Source organism: Hyperolius riggenbachi, chromosome 7 (assembly GCF_040937935.1).
Source record: "Hyperolius riggenbachi isolate aHypRig1 chromosome 7, aHypRig1.pri, whole genome shotgun sequence".
NCBI classification, from domain to species: Eukaryota; Metazoa; Chordata; class Amphibia; order Anura; family Hyperoliidae; genus Hyperolius; species Hyperolius riggenbachi.
Window position 1 is genome coordinate 35,027,228 of NC_090652.1, and position 22,053 is coordinate 35,049,280.

The following is a 22,053-nucleotide window of genomic DNA, read 5'->3' on the forward strand; positions in this document are numbered from 1 at the left end:
ACTACAAAGTGAGATGTTAAAAAATAGAAGAGAGATCAAGAAATGATTGATATACGCCATGTAATTTGTTCATGTTGTTTGATCCACAATCAGCCTGCAGGTCATCATCTTTACTACTGGCATAAATTGTCAGGTCCCAGGTCCTAACCTCACACTGTGGGAGGGGTTTCACCACAGTATCCGCCATACAGACCCCCCCCCCCCCCGATGATCTATTCGAGATAGGTTAAGATTTCACATGGTAAAAGGGGTATCAGCTACTGAGGGGGATGAAGTTCAAACCTTGGTTACAGTTTTTCTTTAACATTGCTTATATAAAGGCTAGTAAAATTCATGTTAACTGTGTGCACATATGAATTTTACTGGCCTTTTATGAATCAGGGTGTGCCCCCAATGGATTTTAGGTAACAGAAGCCCCCTCCCACGCATTAAGTAGTCCCAGTATAGGTAGCCGGAGCCAACCCCACCAGTTTGGCCCCCCTGTATAGGTAACCTCCAGCACAGGTAGCCAGAAGTAATCCCTGCATCCTGCTATAGGTAGCCAGAAGTAGCCCCCTCAGTATAGGTAGCCACAGCGTCTCCTGTATATGTGGCCAGAAGTAGCACCCTCTCCCAGTATATTGTAGGTACACCCCTAGTATACAGTAGGTAGTCAGAGGTATCCCCCCCCAGTATAGGTAGCCAGAGGGACTCAAGTATAGGTAGCAAGAAGTAGCCACCCAAGTATAGGTCAGTGGTAGCCCATTCAGTATAGGTAGCCAGAAGTAGCCCCCCACACACACAGTTGTGATCATACGTTTATATACTCTGGCAGAATTTATGATTTCTTAACCATTGTTACATAGTTACATAGTTATTTGGGTTGAAAAAAGACATACGTCCATCGAGTTCAACCAGGAAACAAGGTACAAAACCAGCCTGCTCCCTCACATACCCCTGTTGATCCAGAGGAAGGCGAAAAAACCCTTACAAGACATGGTCCAATTAGCCCCAAAAGGGAAAAATTCCTTCCCGACTCCAGATGGCAATCAGATAAAATCCCTGGATCAACATCATTAGGCATTACGTAGTAATTGTAGCCATGGATGTCTTTCAACGCAAGGAAAGCATCTAAGCCCCCTTTAAATGCAGGTATAGAGTTTGCCATAACTACTTCCTGTGGCAATGCATTCCACATCTTACTCACTCTTACTGTAAAGAACCCTTTCCTAAATAAATGGCTGAAACGTTTTTCCTCCATGCGCAGATCATGTCCTCCAGTCCTTTGAGAAGGCCTAGGGACAAAAAGTTCATCCGCCAAGCTTTTATATTGCCCTCTGATGTATTTATACATGTTAATTAGATCCCCTCTAAGGCGTCTTTTCTCTAGACTAAATAAACCCAGTTTATCTAACCTTTCTTGGTAAGTGAGACCTTCCATCCCACATATCAATTTTGTTGCTCGTCTCTGCACCTGCTCTAAAACTGCAATATCTTTTTTGTAATGTGGTGCCCAGAACTGAATTCCATATTCCAGATGTGGCCTTACTAGAGAGTTAAACAGGGGCAATATTATGCTAGCATCTTGAGTTTTTATTTCCCTTTTAATGCATCCCAAAATTTTGTTAGCTTTAGCTGCAGCGGCTTAGCATTGAGTGCGATTATTTAACTTGTCGATGAGTACTCCTAAGTCCTTCTCCAAGTTTGATGTCCCCAACTGTATCCCATTTATTTTGTATGGTGCTAGACCATTGGTACGACCAAAATGCATGACTTTACATTTTTCAACATTGAATTTCATCTGCCATTTATGTGCCCACATAGCCATCCTATCCAGATCCTGTTGCAATATGTCCATATCTTCCTGAGAGTTGATGATTCTGCACAATTTTGTATCATCTGCAAAAATAGCAACACTGCTCACTACTGAATCTATTAGGTCATTAAAGGATACCACAACTAACATGTGGCATAATGAGATAGACATGGGTATGTACAGTGCCTAGCACACAAATAACTATGCTGTGTTCCTTTTTTTCTTTCTCTGCCTGAAACAGATAAATATCAGGTATGTAAGTGGCTGACTCAGTCCTGACTCAGACAGGAAGTGACTACAGTGTGACCCTCACTGATAAGAATTTCCCCCTTTTTTTATCTCTGTCTTGCTCTCAGAAGCCATTTTCTTCTAGGAAAGTGTTTTATAGTTGGAATTTCTTATCAGTGAAGGTCACACTGTAGTCACCTCCTGTCTGAGTCAGGACTGAGTCAGCCACTTACATACCTGATATTTACCTCTTTCAGGCAGAGAAAGAAAAAAAGGAACACGGTATAGTTATTTGTGTGCTAGGCACTGTACATACCCATGTCTATCTCATTATGCCACATGTCAGTTGTGGTATCCTTTAATAAATAAATTGAAGAGCACTGGACCCAGTACAGACCGCTGTGGGACCCCACTGCTAACAGTCTCCCATTTTGAGTACGATCCATTGACCACAACTCTTTGTTTTCTGTCCATTAGCCAGTTCCCTATCCATGCACACAGACTCTTCCCCAGTACTTGCATCCTCAACTTTTGCACCAGACTTTTGTGGGGAACCGTGTCGAAAGCCTTTGCAAAGTCCAAGTATATCACATCTACAGCATTCCCAATATCCACATTAGCGTTCACTACCTCATAAAAGCTGAGCATGTTAGTCAAACAGGACCTGTCTTTAGTAAACCCATGTTGATGCTGAGAAATAAGATTGTGTTTTACTATGAAGTCATGTATAGTATCTCTTAGTAACCCCTCAAATAGTTTGCATACAACTGATGTTAAGCTTACAGGTCTATAATTTCCTGGATCTGATTTTTTGCCCTTTTTAAATAATGGGAAAACGTGAGCTGTACGCCAATCCACTGGGACTCTGCCAGTTGAAAGAGAGTCACAAAAGATAAGATTAAGGGGTTTATCTATAACTAAACGTAATTCCCTTAGGACCCGAGGATGCATGCCATCCGGGTCAGGTACCTTGTCTATTTTTAATTTATTTAGTCTTGCCTTCACTTCTTCCTGCGTTAAGTATTTAATATTGCAGTTGGAAGATTGAGACCCTTCTGCCTCTGTAATTTGCAACAGTGATGTTTCCCTTGTGAAGACAGAAGCAAAGAAAGCATTTAATAACTCTGCCTTACCTTGGTCATCCATCATTGAGTCCCGTCCCCCCCCCTCATCCTTTTGGAGTTCAATACAGTCAACCTTTCTGTTTTTAGAGTTGATGTACTTGTAAAACTTTTTTTGGGTTAGATTTGATATCCCTAGCGATTTGAGTTTCAGCTTCAATCTTTGCCAGCCTAATTTCTTTTTTACAATTTTTATTGCACTCCTTATAATTGTTTAATGCAGCCTCGGTCCCCTCCTGTTTTAGGACCTTATAGACATTCTTTTTCCCCTTCGTTTTATCTCTAACCTTTCTATTCATCCATAGAGGCCTTTTTTTATTCCTAGACATTTTGTTTCCATATGGGATATACATGCTACAATATTGATTGAGAGTAAGTTTAAAAGCTTGCCATTTCCCTTCAGTGTCCTCCCCTTGTAGTACATTATCCCAGTTCACCAATCTTAATGCCTGCCTGAGTTGATTGAACTTTGCTTTTCTAAAATTTATAGTTTTAGTGGTCCCGCTGGCCCGCAGCCTGTCACCAGATCAAACATTATCATGTTGTGATCACTATTTCCCAAATGTTCTTGAACCTGCACATTTGATACATTATCTGGTCTATTAGAAATGATCAGATCCAGTAACGCATTCCCCCTAGTTGGTTCCGTTACCATTGGAGTCAGGTAATTGTCCTGTAGTGATGCCAGAAATCTGCTGCTTTTACCAGAATGGGTAGCCTCAATACTCCAGTCAATGTCTGGAAAGTTGAAGTCACCCATAACTATGACCTCATTTTTAATTGCAGCTTTTTTAATCTTCTGTAGGAATCACAGTTCTGAAGCTTCATGAATATGTGGTGGCCTGTAGCATACCCCAATAAGCAATTGGCAACCTTTATTTCCACTATAAATATTTACCCAAACGGACTCCACATGTTCACAATCTTCCTCCATCTCCTCGTTCAGGACAGAGAGTAAAACACATTTTTCATAAACTATGAATGATAACACAAAATCTTTTCTTACAATTGTGGTTAGTGCTTGGCTGAAGCCATTTAATGCCAAACTGTGGTTTACTCTCTTTAAATCATAATCATTCATTACGCAAACTACCTAAATGACCCAGATCAAACCTTCGCTCCCTGGGGATTTGACCTGATAACACGCACACAACTTGACACAAATTGGTTTTTTAATGCCTATTAAAGGTAACGATCTTCACCCTGTGATCTGTTGCCTGTAATTAGTAGGTGTGTATAAAAGGCCAATATGTTTTGAGACCCCTGATAGACCCTTCCATCTTTCATCCAGTGCTGCACTGATGTTTTTTGGATTTTAAGTCATGGGTAAAGCAAAAGAAATGCCAAAGGATCTGCAGGAAAAAGGTAGTTGAACTCTATTGTAAAACAGGAAAGGGATATAAGAAAGTATCCAAGGAATTGAGAATGCCAAACAACAGCATACTGCTGTTCAAACTCTAATAAGAAGTGGAAAATAATGGGATCTGTTGAAACCAAACCACAGTTAGGTAGACAAACTGACATTTCAGCCACAACTGATGGAAAATGTGTTTGAAGTGCAAGGAAAACCCCACAAATAACATCAGGTAAAATACAGGACTCTGAAAAAATGTGGTGTGGCAGTTTCAAGATGCACAAAAAGGAGGCATTTGAAGAAAGATGGGCTGAATAGTAGAGTTGCCATTACTAAGCAAATGGCACAAAGTATCATGCTTACAATATGCCAAACAGCACAGAGGCAAGCCTCAAACCTTCTGGCACAAAGTAATTTGGAGTGATGAGACTAGAATTTAAATTTTTAGCCAAGACCATACAGTAAATGCTACATTTGTAGAGGAGTTAACAAGGCCTATGATGAAAGGTACACCATAAATTTGCAGTTATCAGCCAGGAAGCTGAGCATGGGAAGTACTTGAACATTCCAACATTACAATGATCCAAAACACAAGGCCAAGTCGACCAGTCATTGGCTACACAAACATAAAGTGAAGGTTCTGGAGTGGCCATCTCAGTTCCTGACCTTAATTTTATTGAGCCACTCTGGAGAGACCTCAGAAGTGCAGTTTAGGCAGTTCAGGCAAGACAGCCAGAGATTTTACAGGAACTTGATGCTTTTTTGCTAGGAAAAATAGGCAGTTTTACTGTATGAGAAGATAATGAGCCTCATCCACAACTACCACAAAAAACATCAAGCTGTCATTGATGTTAAATTGGGAAAAACACGATATTGAACTGGGGTATGTACACTGTAGATAAAAGACTGAAGGGCTGAACCAATATAGGTAGCCAGAGGTTGCCTCCCAAGTATAGGTAGCCAGAAGGACCTCCAGAATAGGTAGTCAGAGGGCTCCTAATATAGGTAGACAGAAGGACCCCCGTATAGATAGCCTGATGTTACCCCTCCCATGCAGTGTAGAGGCAGCAGAGCATAAAACAAGTGACTCATCTCTTTGAGCTTTAACGATGATCTACCTTTTCCAGCCATTCCTGTCTCTATGATTAGAACACCCTCTTTTCTCATGTGATGAGAGAGGGAGCTATAGTCATAGAGATGGGGATGCCAGGAGACTGTAGATCACCAGTGGAGCCCAGAAAGGTGAGTTACTTGTGCAATGCTCCACTGCCACCTGCATTGCCTTCTCCTGCCTGCTGGTGGCAATAGTTACTTGGAGTACTCTGGCCTTTCACTGTGCCACCAGCAGAGGGCTTTACGGATATTTAGCAGCCCTGAAGTTCTGCCTTCCACCAGCAAGTGGCTGTATGCTGCCTGTACCAAGGACTTGCAGTTCTTTGTCTGTCCTCCAGAGGCCTCTAATGGGATTTTGGTTAATTACCACCAGCTGCATCCTGCTTCTATTTAAGACTGCCTCTTCCTCCAAGCAATTGCCAGAACGTTGTTCCCTGTAGGTCTGAGTTCCTGGTCACTCCTGTAACCCGATTCCTGATTCTTGTAACCTGTTGCTTGATCTGATTACCTGTTGCTGAACCTTGCTGGTCCTGATTTTGCCTCTGCTCATTCCTCTATACCTTGTTATACCTAATTTACCGCTGCTGACCCTGATACTCCGTATTGACTAGAGATGGCTCAAACCTCCAAGTTTAGATCGCGAACCATGCAAATCACAATAGACTTCAATGGGCAGGCGAACTTTCAAAACTACAAACACTGTTTCTGGCCACAAAAGTGATGGAAAAGATGTTTTAAGGGGTCTAACACCTGGAGGGGGGCATGGCTGAGTGGGATACATGCCAAAAGTCCCTGGGAAAATTACGTATTTGACACAGAGCAGGGTTTTAAGGGCAGAAATCACATTGCATTGCTAACTTGGAGGCATAAAGTGTTTTAAAACATCTTGCGTCTGTATACATCAATCAGGTAGTGTAATTAATGTACTGCTTCACACTGACAGACCAAGCTCACTGTGTAACGCTGTGTGTGTAGTGATGGCCGTGCTGGACTGGTTCCCACCATGGCAAGAGTGCAGGCGATGGCAGTTTTCAAGCCCATATGGTCGCCGGGCTGAGGTAACTCAATGACAGAACAACAGTGACTGTCCAGCTGATCCAATTTGGTCTGTCCACAATGAAGCAACGACCTTATTATCTTGGGTCAGGTGTGCCCCCCAACACACTCATATAGTCGGCGGTCATTGCTTCATTGAGATACGCAAGCCCCTTGACCATGGCAAGGTAACGATCACGAAGGGGAATTAACACATGTACATGCCTTTTGTTTTGTTGTTGCAGCTGCAGTGCAGCCAGAAAAATTAGGCAGGCACGTACACGGACCAGAAAAAAATATTATTGTTTTTGTTAGCGGCCGCTGCTAGCCGCTTCCTTAAAAATTCAAGAATCCACCTGGAGTCCTGGACCCTGTTGGTGGTGGTGGAGAAGGCAGTCAAGCGGCCTGCAGGCAGAGATGCTGTGTGTGGACCGACTTAGTCTTGGGGCAGGCAGTCACATGGCATGCAGGCAGAGATGCTGTGTGTGGGGACTGTCTTCAGGCAGGCCTGACCGTGCTTTGCAGACCAGGCATCCGTGGTCAGATGGACCCTTGACCTAACACTGTGTGCCAGAGATGACACCATTTGCCTTTCAACATCACGGTACAGTTTGGGTATCGCCTTTTTTGAGAAATAATTGCGGCCTGGTATCTTCCACTGCAGTGTGTGGCTTTACTTTTGTGTGCTGCTTTTCCTCAGGTAGTCATCCCATTGCAGTTTGTGCTTTTTCATTATGTGCCTTCGTAAGGCAGTTGTCCCTACGCGGGTCTTGGTCTTTCCATGGCTCAATTTTTGGTGGCAGAAAGTACAGATGGCATCACTCTTATCTGAGGCAGACAGACAAAAAAAATGTTCCACACCACTGAGCCCTGGGATGATGGCACTTTGGTGATGGCTGCGGACTGTGTGTTAAGTGGGGTGCTAGAATCAGAGCAGGAGGATGGAGATATGGCACGGTTCCGTGCAGAAGCTGAGGAAGATGAGGTGTTCTGTGTTAAATAGTCAACTACGTCCTGACAATCTTAGAAGTTAACTGCACTAAAACACAATTGCTAACTTCCAGCTAGAGCAATATCCTGCCTCTATCTGGCCAGCAGACGCCAGTCAGCCAATCAGGTGTACTGTCATACACCCTTTGCCTGCTGTACCGAATCTAGCAGGAATTACGTAAATTAGCATTCAGGTGGGAGGCTTCGGTTGGACGCAATCGTGAATTGCATCGTTTACAGGGACGCCCCGTGTAGGCACATCTCCCACACGGTCCCCTCCCTAACCACTCACCTGTCAACTGCATCCTAGAAGCTGCAAAAAAGAAATTTAAAATCACAAACACTGGTCCACATGACAGCCCAGGGGCCCCAGGTCTTTCTCACTCGCTGGGGCCCCCAAACCACCATGCGACACCTAGAGGGAAGTGTGGGCAAGCCCTGGACCTCTCACCTCCAGGGAACTCACCCCACCACCTCTAAACTGAATGCCAACTGCACAAACACACAATTGCTAACTTCCAGCTAGAGCAATATCCTGCCTCTATCTGGCCAGCAGATGCCAGTCAGCCAGTCAGTGAGAGAGACACTGACGCTGACAAAGGCGCCGAGCGCCGAAACACGTCATGACGTCACACGCTTACTGAATCCAGCCACGCCCACTCCCCAGCGAGACGGAGCCCAGGTCATCGGAATCCGCGCTGTGGTCATTCTCCACCACTGAGGAAAGCGGCTGGCTGTCCGCTGATATGCGATTTTAAACATCTATGTTTGTGAGTATAACTTTTATGTGTCAATAAAATACCCCTTAAGGGCCCTTTTCCACTAGCAATCGCTAGCGTTCACGCTGAACGCTATCGATTGCTGAATCGCAATTACCGGCGATTCCCCGACGTTCGCGGCCGCGATTTTGCTATGCTATGCACTGCATAGCAAAATCGCGGCAATTATCGCTCCGCCGCGCGTTCGCGTTCCCCACAAAAACGAATCGCGGTAGTGGAAATGACCTACCGCGATTCCCATGTTAAAAAGCAAACCGTAGCGATTGTAAAATCGCTAGCGGTTTGCGTTTTTGCGATTCAGCCAGCGCTGGTGGAAAAGGGCCCTAAACGTTTAATGCACTATGGCGCGCTCCATCTTTCTTCAGTTGTCTTGCTAACCACCCTACTCTGGAGCGCTGCAGTGTTGGAACTTTAAAGGGGAACCATCTCTGACCGTGCGACCTTTTGATCCGGAGCGCAGGATATCTTTGTGTGTTGGTGTATGACAGTACACCTGATTGGCTGACTGGCGTCTGCTGGCCAGATAGAGGCAGGATATTGCTCTAGCTGGAAGTTAGCAATTGTGTTTTTGTGCAGTTGGCATTCAGTTTAGAGGTGGTGGGGTGAGTTCCCTGGAGGTGAGAGGTCCAGGGCTTGCCCACACTTCATTCTAGGTGTCGCATGGTGGTTTGGGGGCCCCAGCGAGTGAGAGAGACCTGGGGCCCCTGGGCTGTCATGTGGACCAGTGTTTGTGATTTTTAATCTTGGGAGTTGATGGCACGTGCATCAACTCCCAAGTACTTTACACTGTACTTTGGTCGCGGGCCGCACAAAATCACATCAGCATGACCTCGAACAGGCCTGCTGGGTGGCCTGCCTCTGCCTCTGCCTGTTGTTTTGTCCATATTGGGGGAGATGAAGTGAAAGGTATGCACTGACTTGACTAATATAATGTGCAGTCACACAGATGCAGTGAAAGGTATACACTGACTGCTGGTATAATACAATGTGCAGTCACACAGATGCAGTGAAAGGTACTGACTGCTACTATAATACAATGTGCAGTCACACTGATGCAGTGAAAGGTATACACTGACTGCTGGTATAATACAATGTGCAGTCACACAGATGAAGTGAAAGGTATGCACTGACTGCTGTATAATTATGAGACGAATACACTTGAAATCCTATAACGAGAATCTGTTATGGAGGGCAAGTCTGCCATCCATTCAAGTGAAAGGTATGCACTGACTGGTATAATGGAATGTGAAGTCACACAGATGCAGTGAAATGTATGCAGTGACTGCTGGTGGTATAATGCAATGTGCAGTCACATAGGTGCAGTGAAAAGGTATGCACTAAATGTTCTGGGCCTGGCACAGTATAGCAATTAGCAAGGGCCAGCTGCGACAGACAGGGCTGTATATGCAGTGTCAGTGGGCCACACAAAAAAAAACACATCACAAGAACATTAGCTCTCAAAATATCTTTTTTGGGGTGCTTTTCAGCAACAAATATCAGCAAGGAGCAAGCTAACAGACCTCCTAACTATCGCTTTCCCTATCTCTCCAATGTCTCTCCCTTCTCTCACTAATAGCAGCAGCAAACAGAGTGATAAAATGGCCAAAGCTGCTTCCTTTTATAAGGGAGGGGGGGGAGGGGTCCAGGAGGGAGTGCAGCCTTATTGGCTGCCATGTGTCTGCTGACTGTGATGTAGAGGGTCAAAGTTTAGCCCAATGATGTAGTATAGGGGGCAGGTCGAACTCGCTAAAAGTTCACGATTTGACACAAGCTCGAACCGTTAGGGCCATCTCTAGTATTGACCTGTCTTTGCCTGCTCCCTGTGTTACCACGCTATTGCATATATCTGTAGATATATTAGATATATTATCCTGTGTATGTTTGCTTATACATAGCTAGTCAGGTAGTCAGGGTTTGGTTGTATGTGTGCACACTGTCTGGATTGTGGAAGTTTCACTATATTTATATATATATATATATATATATATATATATATATATCTACGTTGGCCTCCTGGATGTAGTAGCTACGCCTAGGAGGCCATGTGCGCGTCCGCGCGCTCCCGCACGTGCACGCGCTCTCCCGGCCGCGGATCGTTAGCCCACGAATCAGTGAATCGGTCTATGGTGCCCGATCACTGGTTCCTCTCCCCCGCAGAAAAAGCGACAGCTTCTCTCAGAAGCTCCGCTTTTTCTGGCTGTTGCGTCCCCCATGCGTCCCTCTAAGCGTATGTTACGCTTAGAGTGACGTCATGTAAACAAACTCATGGCCGCCATCTTGTGGCCAAAAAGAAAAAATACAACTAAAAGTTACAAAAATAAAACTTAACACACATTTACATTATAAAAGTAATGTTTACATCCCACCCTCCCAAAAAATACCCATATAAAATGTTTAATATAAAAAAAAAAAAACATTACAATAATAAAAAAAAACATGTAAATATTTACCTAAGGGTCTAAACTTTTTAAATATCAATGTAAAGATGAAATATTTCTATATTTTTTTTATTCTAAACTTGTAAATAGTGATAGATGCAAAACGGAAAAAATGCACCTTTATTTCCAAATAAAATATTGTCGCCATACATTGTGATAGGGACATAATTTTAACGGTGTAATAACCGGGACATATGGGCAAATACAATACGTGAGTTTTAATTATGGAGGCATGTATTATTTTAAAACTATAATGGCTGAAAACTGAGAAATAATGAATTTTTTCCGTTTTTTTTCTGATTCTTCCTGTTAAAATGCATTTACAGTAAAGTGGCTCTTAGCAAAATGTACCCCCCAAAGAAAGCCTAATTGGTGGCAGGAAAAAACAAGATATAGATCAGTTCATTGTGATAAGAAGTGATAAAGTTATAGGCTAATGAATGGGAGGTGAACATTGCTCGGATGCAAAAAGTGAAAACGACTGAAGGCTGAAGTGGATATATATATATATATATATATATATATATATATATAATGTTTGCATCATATTTGCATTATTGTCTTTGCATTCCCCGATTGTCTGTACATAGCTTGATGTGCATGTGGTTGCATCGTTGTATATATTTCTCACTGCATTTCCTGGCTGTTTTGTATATAGCTTGCTGTGCATGTGGTTGCATCTAATTTGCATTATATTATACACTGCTCACAATAAAACCTTACTTCTCACCGTACGCTATGGCCTTACTGTCTGTATCACTGCACATTGTGGTCATCACCTGTTCCTCTGTTCAGGCCTCATAACATCACCATTAACCTGATACAAAACTAGGTGATGCCCTGGCTTCAGTGTATTGTCAAGTATTGGCAAGAATGACAAAATGGGTTGGGGAATTTGTAGAGAAGGAAAAAAAGCACAGGGACACTGGAAGCTCAATATAGTGTAGTACATCAAAATATTGTGGGAAATAGCAACATGTAGAAAAGGGGTACTCACAAGTCAGGGTTGCTCTCCAAGCAACCATTCTCTGCCCATGTGGGGAAAAACCATCTCCACTTGGCCTTGTGAGGGGCTCCTAGGTTGCTGCTCCCAAAGTTTATTGTAAAGATTTATGAGTAGACATAAATATACAATTCTGTGGTGGGAGGCGCCCGATGTAAGCAATAGGTGTATCTACATATAATCTTGTAGATATTAAGGATAAAAAATGTATCTGCCTACCTTAATGGAGACGACTCAGTATCAATACAACAAGAATTTATTGAGCACTAGGACAATGCATTTCACGGCTCATAGCTGCTTCATCAGGTCAACAGAGTGCTGATGCCAGCAAAATGATATGGTCACAGGCACCCGTGCTCAGTTGTCTCCATTAAAGCGGAATATAACCCTGCATTTCAACTTTGCTCTAAAACATTATTTACAGTATATTATATGCAACCAGCATTTTTTTTTTTACTAGACCAGGATTGGAAGGGTTACACAGGGCTTTAAAGTTCCTGGAGATTTCTGCAGACGCATCCGAAGCTGATATAGATACATTTTGTTTACATAAATGTATCTAAGTGTTGAATGTGACTCATCTCTCTCACTGAGAAGGAGTTGGAGGACAGCCAAAGAGTGTGTAACATTTATCAATAGATACATTTAACTAAATAGAATGTAACAATCTGAACTTCTGCATATCTCTCCACGGAACTTTAAACCTCTGTGTTTAATTCTTCCATATAAAATAATATTTTAGAGCAAAGTTGAAATGCAGGGTTATATTCCGCTTTAAGGTAGGAAGATGCATGTTTTAAATCTTTTTATACTTACAAGATTATAGGTAGATACCCCTACTGCTTACATCGGGTGCCTCCCACCAAAGAATTTCACAAAATGGGTCGTTTATTCTGCAATAAAGTTCATCATTTCTTGAAAAAACAAAACCAGGTGTGAGTTTTAGAAAATAAGGCTACTATATCCGATTTTGGATGCGTCCTGGTTTTGTATCATTACCGCTACCTTGGTTGGGAAGTTATTTTATAGGTTACTATGCACACTTTTACTATTACTATATCACTGCAGCATATTGTCCTGAAATAATACTACACTATATTGAGCTCTTGGTGTTCCTTGTGTTTCTGGAATCATCTGGCAGTCATCTCATAGTTAATCAACTTCTTTGTCTGGTGCAAATACAACAGACCTGATTGATCACAAATTCAAGAGTACAATATTATTACTAAAGCTACACAGGCTATGTGTGATGACTAGAGATGGTCAATGAGATGCAGAAAAATTCCAGTTTGTGCGGAAATGTAACACAAGTTGTATACAGCTAGGAACTAGGCCAGCCCAATGCAATTCAAATCTGACTGGTCCAATTGCATACACAAACTGTAATTACTGTATTTGCAGTTCACTGGCCATCCCTAGTGAAAGTGACAAGGGTGCGCTCCCATGGTGCATTAACTCTTTTATTTTGAAATCACACGTATAAAATATTGCACTTACAATGTATGTGCAGGTGATGCACATATAAGAGGCCACCAGCGAGTCCCTTCCGCCTCCTGTGCCTGGCCAGGGCTGACAGGGTCCGTGCATGATGTACAGCAGGTAAAGAGAGGGTTGTCCCTGTGCCTGGCCAGGGCTGACAGGGTCCGTGAGTGATGTACAGCAGGTAAAGAGAGGGACAACCCTCTCTTTACCTGCTGTACGTCACGCACGGACCCTGTCAGCCCTGGCCAGGCACAGGGAAAACCCTCTCTTTACCTGCTGTACGTCACGCACGGACTCTGTCAGCCCTGGCCAGGCACAGGGACAACCCTCTCTTTACCTGCTGTACGTCACGCACGGACCCTGTCAGCCCTGGCCAGGCACAGGGACAACCCTCTCTTTACCTGCTGTACGTCACGCACAGACTCTGTCAGCCCTGGCCAGGCACAGGGACAACCCTCTCTTTACCTGCTGTACGTCACGCACGGACCCTGTCAGCCCTGGCCAGGCACAGGGACAACCCTCTCTTTACCTGCTGTACGTCACGCACGGACTCTGTCAGCCCTGGCCAGGCACAGGGACAACCCTCTCTTTACCTGCTGTATGTCACGCACGGACCCTGTCAGCCCTGGTCAGACACAGGGACAACCCTCTCTTTACCTGCTGTACATCACACACGGACCTGTCAGCCCTGGCCAGGCACAGGGACAACCCTCTCTTTACCTGCTGTACATCACACACGGACCCTGTCAGCCCTGGCCAGGCAAAGGGACAACCCTCTCTTTACCTGCTGTACATCAGTCTTGAGTGAGCCTATACAGCTTGAGGAAGGAGCTTGTCTCCGAAACAGCGTCTGTCGCCGTCCCTGGGCTTTATCTTTATGCAATAAAGAGCTTGAATACATCTACGTGGTGCTGCTGATCTCTTCTACCTGCTGTACATCACGCACGGACCCTGTCAGCCCTGGCCAGGCACAGGAGGCAGAAGGGACTCTCTGGTGACCTCTTATATGTGCATCACCTGCACATACATTGTAAGTGCAATATTTAATGCGTGTGATTTCAAAATAAAAGAGTTAACGCACCATATTTATAATAATATACATATTAGTGCTAGGGGTAAGGAAGAACTGGGGGCATTCTATCTACTCTAACCTCTCAACACATACAGTAGAAGCATGAAGTATATGCAGTGGGATGCGAAAGTTTGGGCAACCTTGTTAATCATCATGATTTTCCTGTATAAATCCTTGGTTGTTCTGATTAAAAATGTCAGTTAAATATATCATATAGAAGACACACACAATGATATTTGAGAAGTGTCATGAAGTTTATTGGATTTACAGAAAGTGCTATAATTGTTTAAACAAAATTAGGCAGGTGCATAAATTTGGACCCCACAAAAAAAAGAAATGAAATCAATATTTAGTATATCCTCCTTTGCAGAAATTACAGCCTCTAAACGCTTCCTGTAGGTTCCAATGAGAGTCTGGATTCTGGTTGAAGGTATTTTGGACCATACCTCTTTACAAAACATCTCTAGTTCATTCTGGTTTGATGGCTTCCGAGCATGGACAGCTCTCTTTAACTCACACCACAGATTTTCAATGCCCAAATAACTAAATTTTAGTTTCATGAGTCCATAGCACCTTATTCCAAAATGAGTAGAAGGTAAAGAGGCGCCCAATGTATATAAAACACTCTAAAATCAATAAAATAAAAAAGATGAGGTGGCTTACCTCACAGACGACAAACTCACTTTAGGTAAGGAAGTTTAATTGAAAATTAAGCAAAGGCAACGCATTTCGTGGGACCATGCCCACTTCCTTAGGCCACATAAAAGTGCCGTTGCAGACTATTTGCCGCATTCAGGCCGCCTCTCGTCTCAGTTTTTTTCCCCTCCAGTATTGCACACTTATTCCAAAATGAAGCTGGCTTGTCCAAATGAGCTTTAGCATTCCTCAAGCGGCTCTGTTTGTGCTGTGGGCGGAGAAAAGGCTTCCTCTGCATACTGTATCTCCTTGTGTAAAGTGCTCTGAATGGTTGAACGATGCACAGTGACTCCATCTGCAGCAAGATGATGTTGTAGGTCTTTGGTGCTGGTCTGTGGATTGACTGTTCTCACAATTAATCACCATTTGTTGCTTCTGTTTGCCACTTTGAGCCTTAACTTGAACTGAGCCTGTGGTCTTCCATTTCATCAATAACTGTGGAAACGGACAGCTAAAATCTCTGAGACAGCTTTCTGTATCCTTTCCCTAATCCAGGATGGTGAACAATTTTTGTCTTCAGGTCATTTGAGGGTTGTTTTGAGACCCCCATGTTGCTACTCTTCAAAGAAAATTAAAAGAGGAGGGAAACTTACAAATGACCTCCTTAAATAATTTTTCTCATTATTGGATTCACCTGTGTATGTAGGTCAGTGGTCACTGAGCTTATCAAGCCAATTTGAGTTCCAATAATTAGTTCTAAAGGTTTTGGAATCAATAAAATGACAACAGTGCCCAAATGTATGCACCTGCCTAATTTTATTTAAACAATTATTGCGCACTTTCTGTAAATGCAATAAACTTCATTTCACTTCTCAAATATCACTGTGTGTGTCTCCAGTATGATATATTTAACTGACATTTGTTATCGTAACAACCAACGATTTATACAAGAAAATCATGACAATTAACATTTGGTTTGGTTGCCCAAACATTCACATCCCACTGTGCTAGGGGAAGGAAGAACTGGGAGCATTCTATCTACTCTAACCTGACGCCCAGGAGTGATCAGGAGTCATCTCTGTACTAGACCCTTTTATGTCCATGAGTCAGCATTGTAAGAGAGCTTCCACTGTTGTTCATCTGGATATATCAGGTAAGAAGACCCCTCCTCCATGTATACAGCAAATATCTATGTACATAGCAGTTGGTGGAGGATGTTACCCAAATAGTTCAACTGTGGTATAAAAACCAGATTAACAGGTTAGAACATCTTTGGAGCAAAATCCTGGGGTGATCACCTCCAGCTGGAATCCACTCAATCCAGGAGATATCAGAGCTATTGTTCTTAGCAATTTACCCTTTTATATGTAATAACAGTGCGGTTTTTGAGAAGTATTTATGAAACATAGCTGCTCGACGTGTACCTTAAGCCAACCTGCTTAAACACAGACATGTCCAGGCTTATCCATGAATGCACATCCAAAATAATGCAGTTTATACTAATACATTCCAACAGAGATAAATGTATAAACTACTTACTGTATTTACTGGAGTATATCTACGTCCCTCAGGACTTCATATGAAGTCCCAGGGATGTAGATCCTCGTCTACTGCCGTGGATGGCTGCTGCCGCTCGCTCTCGTGCGTGCTCCCGTGCGTGCTCCCGTGCGGTTACTCGTTGCCACCCGTTAGAGGGGAGATCAATAAATGGTAACACAGTTCCCATTCATTGATCTAAGTCCCCGTTTCAATAATTATCAATGAGATGCCTGTGGTCATTGTAACTAAGCAAGTAACACATCCATGCACTATAGTACGCTAATAGGAAATAATGTGTGAGGACATCTTATGGCCAAATAGTAAAATTACACCTACATACATTTATTTTAACAAAAAGACTCACGCTTTCATTTAAAGTTAACTCCTTCTCTCCCATAGTACCCAAATAAATGTTTTGCATAAAAAAAGACATAGTTACCTTAGGGATTGAACTTTTTTAATATGTATGTCAAGGGTATATTACCATTATTTTTAAAATGATAGGCTTGTAATTAGTGATGGATGCAAAACTGAAAAAATGCACTTTTATTTCAAACTAAAATATTGGCACCATACATTGTATTAGGGTATTATTTTAAATTTTGCAATAACTGGGACAAATGGGCAAAGAAAATGTGTGGCTTTTATCTACAGAAGAATGTTTTATTTAAAAACTATAGTGGTATAACTTTTTTATTTTTTTATGATTATTCCCATTAAAATCCATTTAGAATAACATAATTCTTACCATAATGTACCACCCAAGGAAAGCCTAATTGGTGGTAAAAAAAAACAAAAACAAGATATAGATCAGTTTGTTGTAATTAGTAGGTGAAAATTGCTCTGGTCCTAAAGGGGAAAAAACCTTCAGTGGTCAAATGGTTAATTATCCAACTCCTAAAAACGACTTTTTTAAATATTTAATGGTTTTATTTTATATTTAAACATTTTCAAAGTACATTGAATGTTGAGTTGGCTCTGCTCAGTGGCAGCCTATTAAGGGTCCCTGAGTAAAAATACATGAACCTTTTCCTATTTCCCTCTGCTCTCAGAAGTTGTATTCAGCAAATAAATTTTTTATAGCTGTACTTTGCTTATCAATGATGTTTACTATATTGCCAACAAGGCATGGACAAGACAAAAGCTGTCACTTCCATGGCTAGAAATTAACTCTTTCAGGCAGCAAAATAAAGCAAGTAAAACAACCTAGTGATTAATATGTTTTGCACTGTACATACACGTTTACCTCATCATGTTACGTCGCCTCGGGTACACTTTAAAAGATTAAAAGAAGCCTGAAATGACAGGAATATGAAAAGTGCCATTTATGAAGTCCTTTTAACAATGTTACTTGTCGGATGTACTAATCTACTAACACAATCTGAATCACTGGGCCAGAGCTGGTATCCACTCTTAGTTTTCTGATGCCACTAGCTGGAATAGGTCGTACAAAAATTATTCCAAAGCATCTGCATTTAGATATTTCTTTCATATCAAGCTTCCTTCCAAGCATTATGACTTTTAGAACTTAATTTTCTAATCCACTCTCTGTTATTCCTTCACTCTAATTGAAGGTGTCAGGATGAAAACTACAGATAGGACACAGGTTCCTGAAATGCAACACTCCAGTAAGTACAACCAGAAGGTTGTTTTTTATGTTTGTCTTACTAACTAACGTTACCAGAGTTCATACAATGAGATATAGCAGTAGGTTTGATTAAACACGCAGAGGGTCATGCTGGAAGGGATGCCACCAGAAAGGCAGAGAGAAGATCAGGAGCAGATTATTTTCTACTTAATGCAGACTGTGGCATAACTACAAATCGTGGGTCCCCTCCAGCAAAACTTTAATGGGGCCCTCCAATCTTCAAGCCCTTGCCTACCCCTTGTGACCCTCCCAGCCTGGGGGCCTATCTTGCACGGGTCATAAAACAAGTGTGAAGATCATCATCTTCACACCCATAACAAGTGTAGCCACAAAAACACTTGAACTGAAGGTTGGACCCCTTTATCAGAGGGAGTAAAGTGGTAGTTGGGGCCCCTTAAAGAGACTCTGTAACAAATTTTTCAGCCTTAGTTCTTCTATCCTATAAGTTCCTATGCCTGTTCTAATGTGCTCTGGCTTACTGCAGCCTTTCCTACTTGCACTGTCTCTGTAATAAATCTTATCTCCTTTCCTCTGTCGTGTCTGTTGGGCTAAGGCTTGAATGTGTGGAATGTGCAGGGCTGCTTGTGATTTGATAGAAGCGATACACACCCTCTGCAGGCCCCCTGCACACTCTGTATGACTCACACACTCTGTTTATTTGAGCCTATCACAAGCTGGTTAGTTTGTTTGTAAACACTGCCTAAAACTGTTAATTACAAGCCAGGATTTCAGCAGAGAGTGGCAGAAACAGCACAGAGGGGCACAGGAGAAAATAAGGAATAGAATGGTATGCTTTTTAGTGTAAGAATATTAGAGTACAGATTCTCTTTAAGTAGTAGTTGGGGCAGCCTTACAGCGCTGGGCTGCTCTGTGGTTGCAGGGGCTTCTACTCTGTAGTTATGCCTCTGGATGCAGGTTTGATATCACAGTGAGGCCTCTTGCCCACTACATGTGATTTCAATTTTTTTTTATCTGATCCGATTTTGGATTCCGATTAAAAGCATGCTGCATGCTGTTAAGATTTTGAATCGGGATCCAAAATCGGATGTTTAAAAAATAGGAATCGCATGTAATGTGCAAGAGGCCTGAGGGGTAAGGTACAAAACATAGTAAAGATAGAGTGTACAGTATAGTCTAACTTATGGAAGGTTAAGTTGTAGAGTAATATCACAGAGGATTGTATAATCAGAAAAGTAGAGAGAAGGTCAGAAGCAGAGCTAGTCAGCCCTGTAGAGGGTTGTGTTCCGAAAGCAATGAATAAAGTCAACAACCTAGTAACTTCTACATTATAAAGGGTAATGTTGTAGAGTGTGATGTTCTAGTGCAAAGTGTTATCAAAAGTTATGGTCAGAGTATTTTCTGCCCTGCAGGATTTGTCGGAGTGTGATATATCTTGGTTGTGAATATAATCAGATAGGTAGTGAAAAGGTCAGAAACAGAGACTCTGTCTGTATCGTGGAGGGTCATGCTGGAGGGTGTGATATCACTGTGACATGTGCTCTTAATCTTCTCTGCATTTTTGTTCAAACAAACAATTGTGATATCATGCCCTCCATAATGCAATACTCTGTTCCAGACCTTCTCATTAGCTAGCATGATATCACACTCTCTATAATAAGACAATAGGCAATACTCTGTTATTTCCCTTATCTCTTCCACTCTGTTTAAACCCATCTCTGAAATATTTCACTCTTCAACATGAACCTCTACAAGGTAGACAATACTTCCTTTCCCATACTATATCCCAATCTCCACCACAATCTTTGCCTAAAGCTAGGCTCCCACTAGAGCCAAACAAAGACAGAGTCCAGGAACTAGGACAGATACAGGAGGTCACATGATTTAAAATCCAGGGGTTAGACAAACTCAAAGTCTGGAACAATCCAAGCATTATACACAGGGTCGGACTGGCACACTAAGGGCCCACCAAGGAAGTTTCAGCCTGGGGCTCGCCCCTTCTCCTCCTCCCCCCCCCCCTGATCCCCTCTCCCCCCCCCCCCCCCCCCGAATCCTCATTTTGGGCTCAGATGCACATGTACTCTAGAAATTTTGCATGATTTTTTTGGTAGGGAATAGATTGTGAGCACTTCTGAAGACAGTCTCCAATAGGGATATGTCCACAGCGGGCCGCAGCAAAAATAGATGGGTGTCAGCATGCACTGGAACATCGGCGTGGTCATGATGAGTCATGGGCAGACTTAAAAAAAAAACCACAAAATAAGTAGCGGTGTTATTCACAGAGATTAGGCCCGACCAGATACATTTTAGATAAAATATTCAAGTAGTTACATGCCTCATGATAGTTCATCAAGTAGTCAAATGGCAGCAGATTTTCCCACAAAATGCAATCAGATTGGCGGCAGATATCCCCACAAAATGCAATCAGATTGGCGGCAGGTATCCCCCACAAAATGCAATCAGATTGGCAGAAGATATCCCCACTAAATGCAATCTGATTGGCAACGGATATCCCCACAAAATGCAATCAGATTAGCAGCAGATACCCCCACAAAATGCAATCAGGTTGGCAGCAGATACCCCCACAAAATGCAATCAGGTTGGCAGCAGATACCCCCACAAAATGCAATCAGATTGGCAGCAGATATCCCCCCACAAAATGCAATCAGATTGGCAGCAGATTTCCCCACAAAATGCATTCAGATTGGCGGCAGATTTCCTCACAAAATGCAAGCTCCCCCCAGCTTGGAAGGGGGGGCAGCGGGCACAGAGCAGCGGGGAGGGGGAAAAGCCTCCCCCCTTCCCTCACCTAGGGCCTCCCTTCTGCGCTTCCCCCTGTCCAAAATTGCAGCCAGCAGTGACAGCAAGTGGGAATCACTTACCGAGAATCAGATAGCTCTGCGTGCCGCTGCTGGTCTGGTCTCCTGCACTGCACTGTCCAATCACGCTCTCACAGGAAGTACTGCGAGAGAGTGATTGGACAGTCAGTGCAGAAGACCAGACCAGCGGCACGCAGAGCTATCGATCTGACTCAGTAAGCTATTCCCCGCTGCTGCCACTGGCTGGCTGCAATTCTGGAGGTGGGGGAGCGTGGAAGGGGGGTCCCCTAGGTGAGGGAGGGGAGGAGGCTTTCCCCCCTCCCTGCCGCTCTGTGCCCACTTTCCCCCATTCCTGCGCTTAGCCCCCCTCCTTTTCTGCACTGGGGCACCCAAGAGGCGGGGCAGCCGGGGCCCACCGATGGAACCATCGGCACTTCGGCGGCTCAGTATGAGCCTGATTATACACAGTAGGTCGGGCAGATAAAACAAGGGTTAGGCAAAGACTTAGTCAAAGCAAGCAGAGGTCAGTAAGGGCCACAGTCAAAACATGATCAACTGGTGAAACAAGGCTGTAACAAGTGAGTAATCTGAAAGCACACCCTAGCAGCTAGCACACAGTAACTAACACTATCATAAACAGCAAAGAATTGAATGGAGCAGACCTTTATTGGGGCAGAGACCAATCAGGACCGGATTTCTGGGAAGACCAGAAAAGACCATAGCCTTGAGTGATAAATGATGACACCTTTTTCTCTATGATAAATGATGAGCAATGTCATGATGTTCTGTGATTGGTTGGGTGTTTATACTTTAGCATTTCAACATCTTTGACAATTGTACCTATATTTGGTATTCCCTTTTTATTGCTGTTGCAATATTTGTTTTTAGATGTATGTACATTTACAGTCATGGCCATCATTGTTGGCACCCGAGAAATGTTTCCAGAAAATCAAGTGTTTCTCACAGAAAAGTATTGCAGTAACACGTGTTTATTCCCTTTGTGTATTGTAACAAAACAAAAACTGAGGAAAAAATGTCACACA

The 22,053-nt window shown here is 43.0% G+C and overlaps 1 protein-coding gene across 1 annotated transcript in view; it reads left to right on the forward strand.

Moving 5' to 3' along the window:
* The window catches only part of LOC137525973 (uncharacterized), a 180,356-nt gene that overhangs the window by 62,939 nt on the left and 95,364 nt on the right, over nucleotides 1-22,053 (forward strand). The window contains exon 7 of the mRNA XM_068247183.1: nucleotides 18,160-18,213. Coding sequence (XP_068103284.1) covers nucleotides 18,160-18,213 — 54 coding nt within the window. The remainder of the gene's footprint in view (nucleotides 1-18,159; nucleotides 18,214-22,053) is intronic.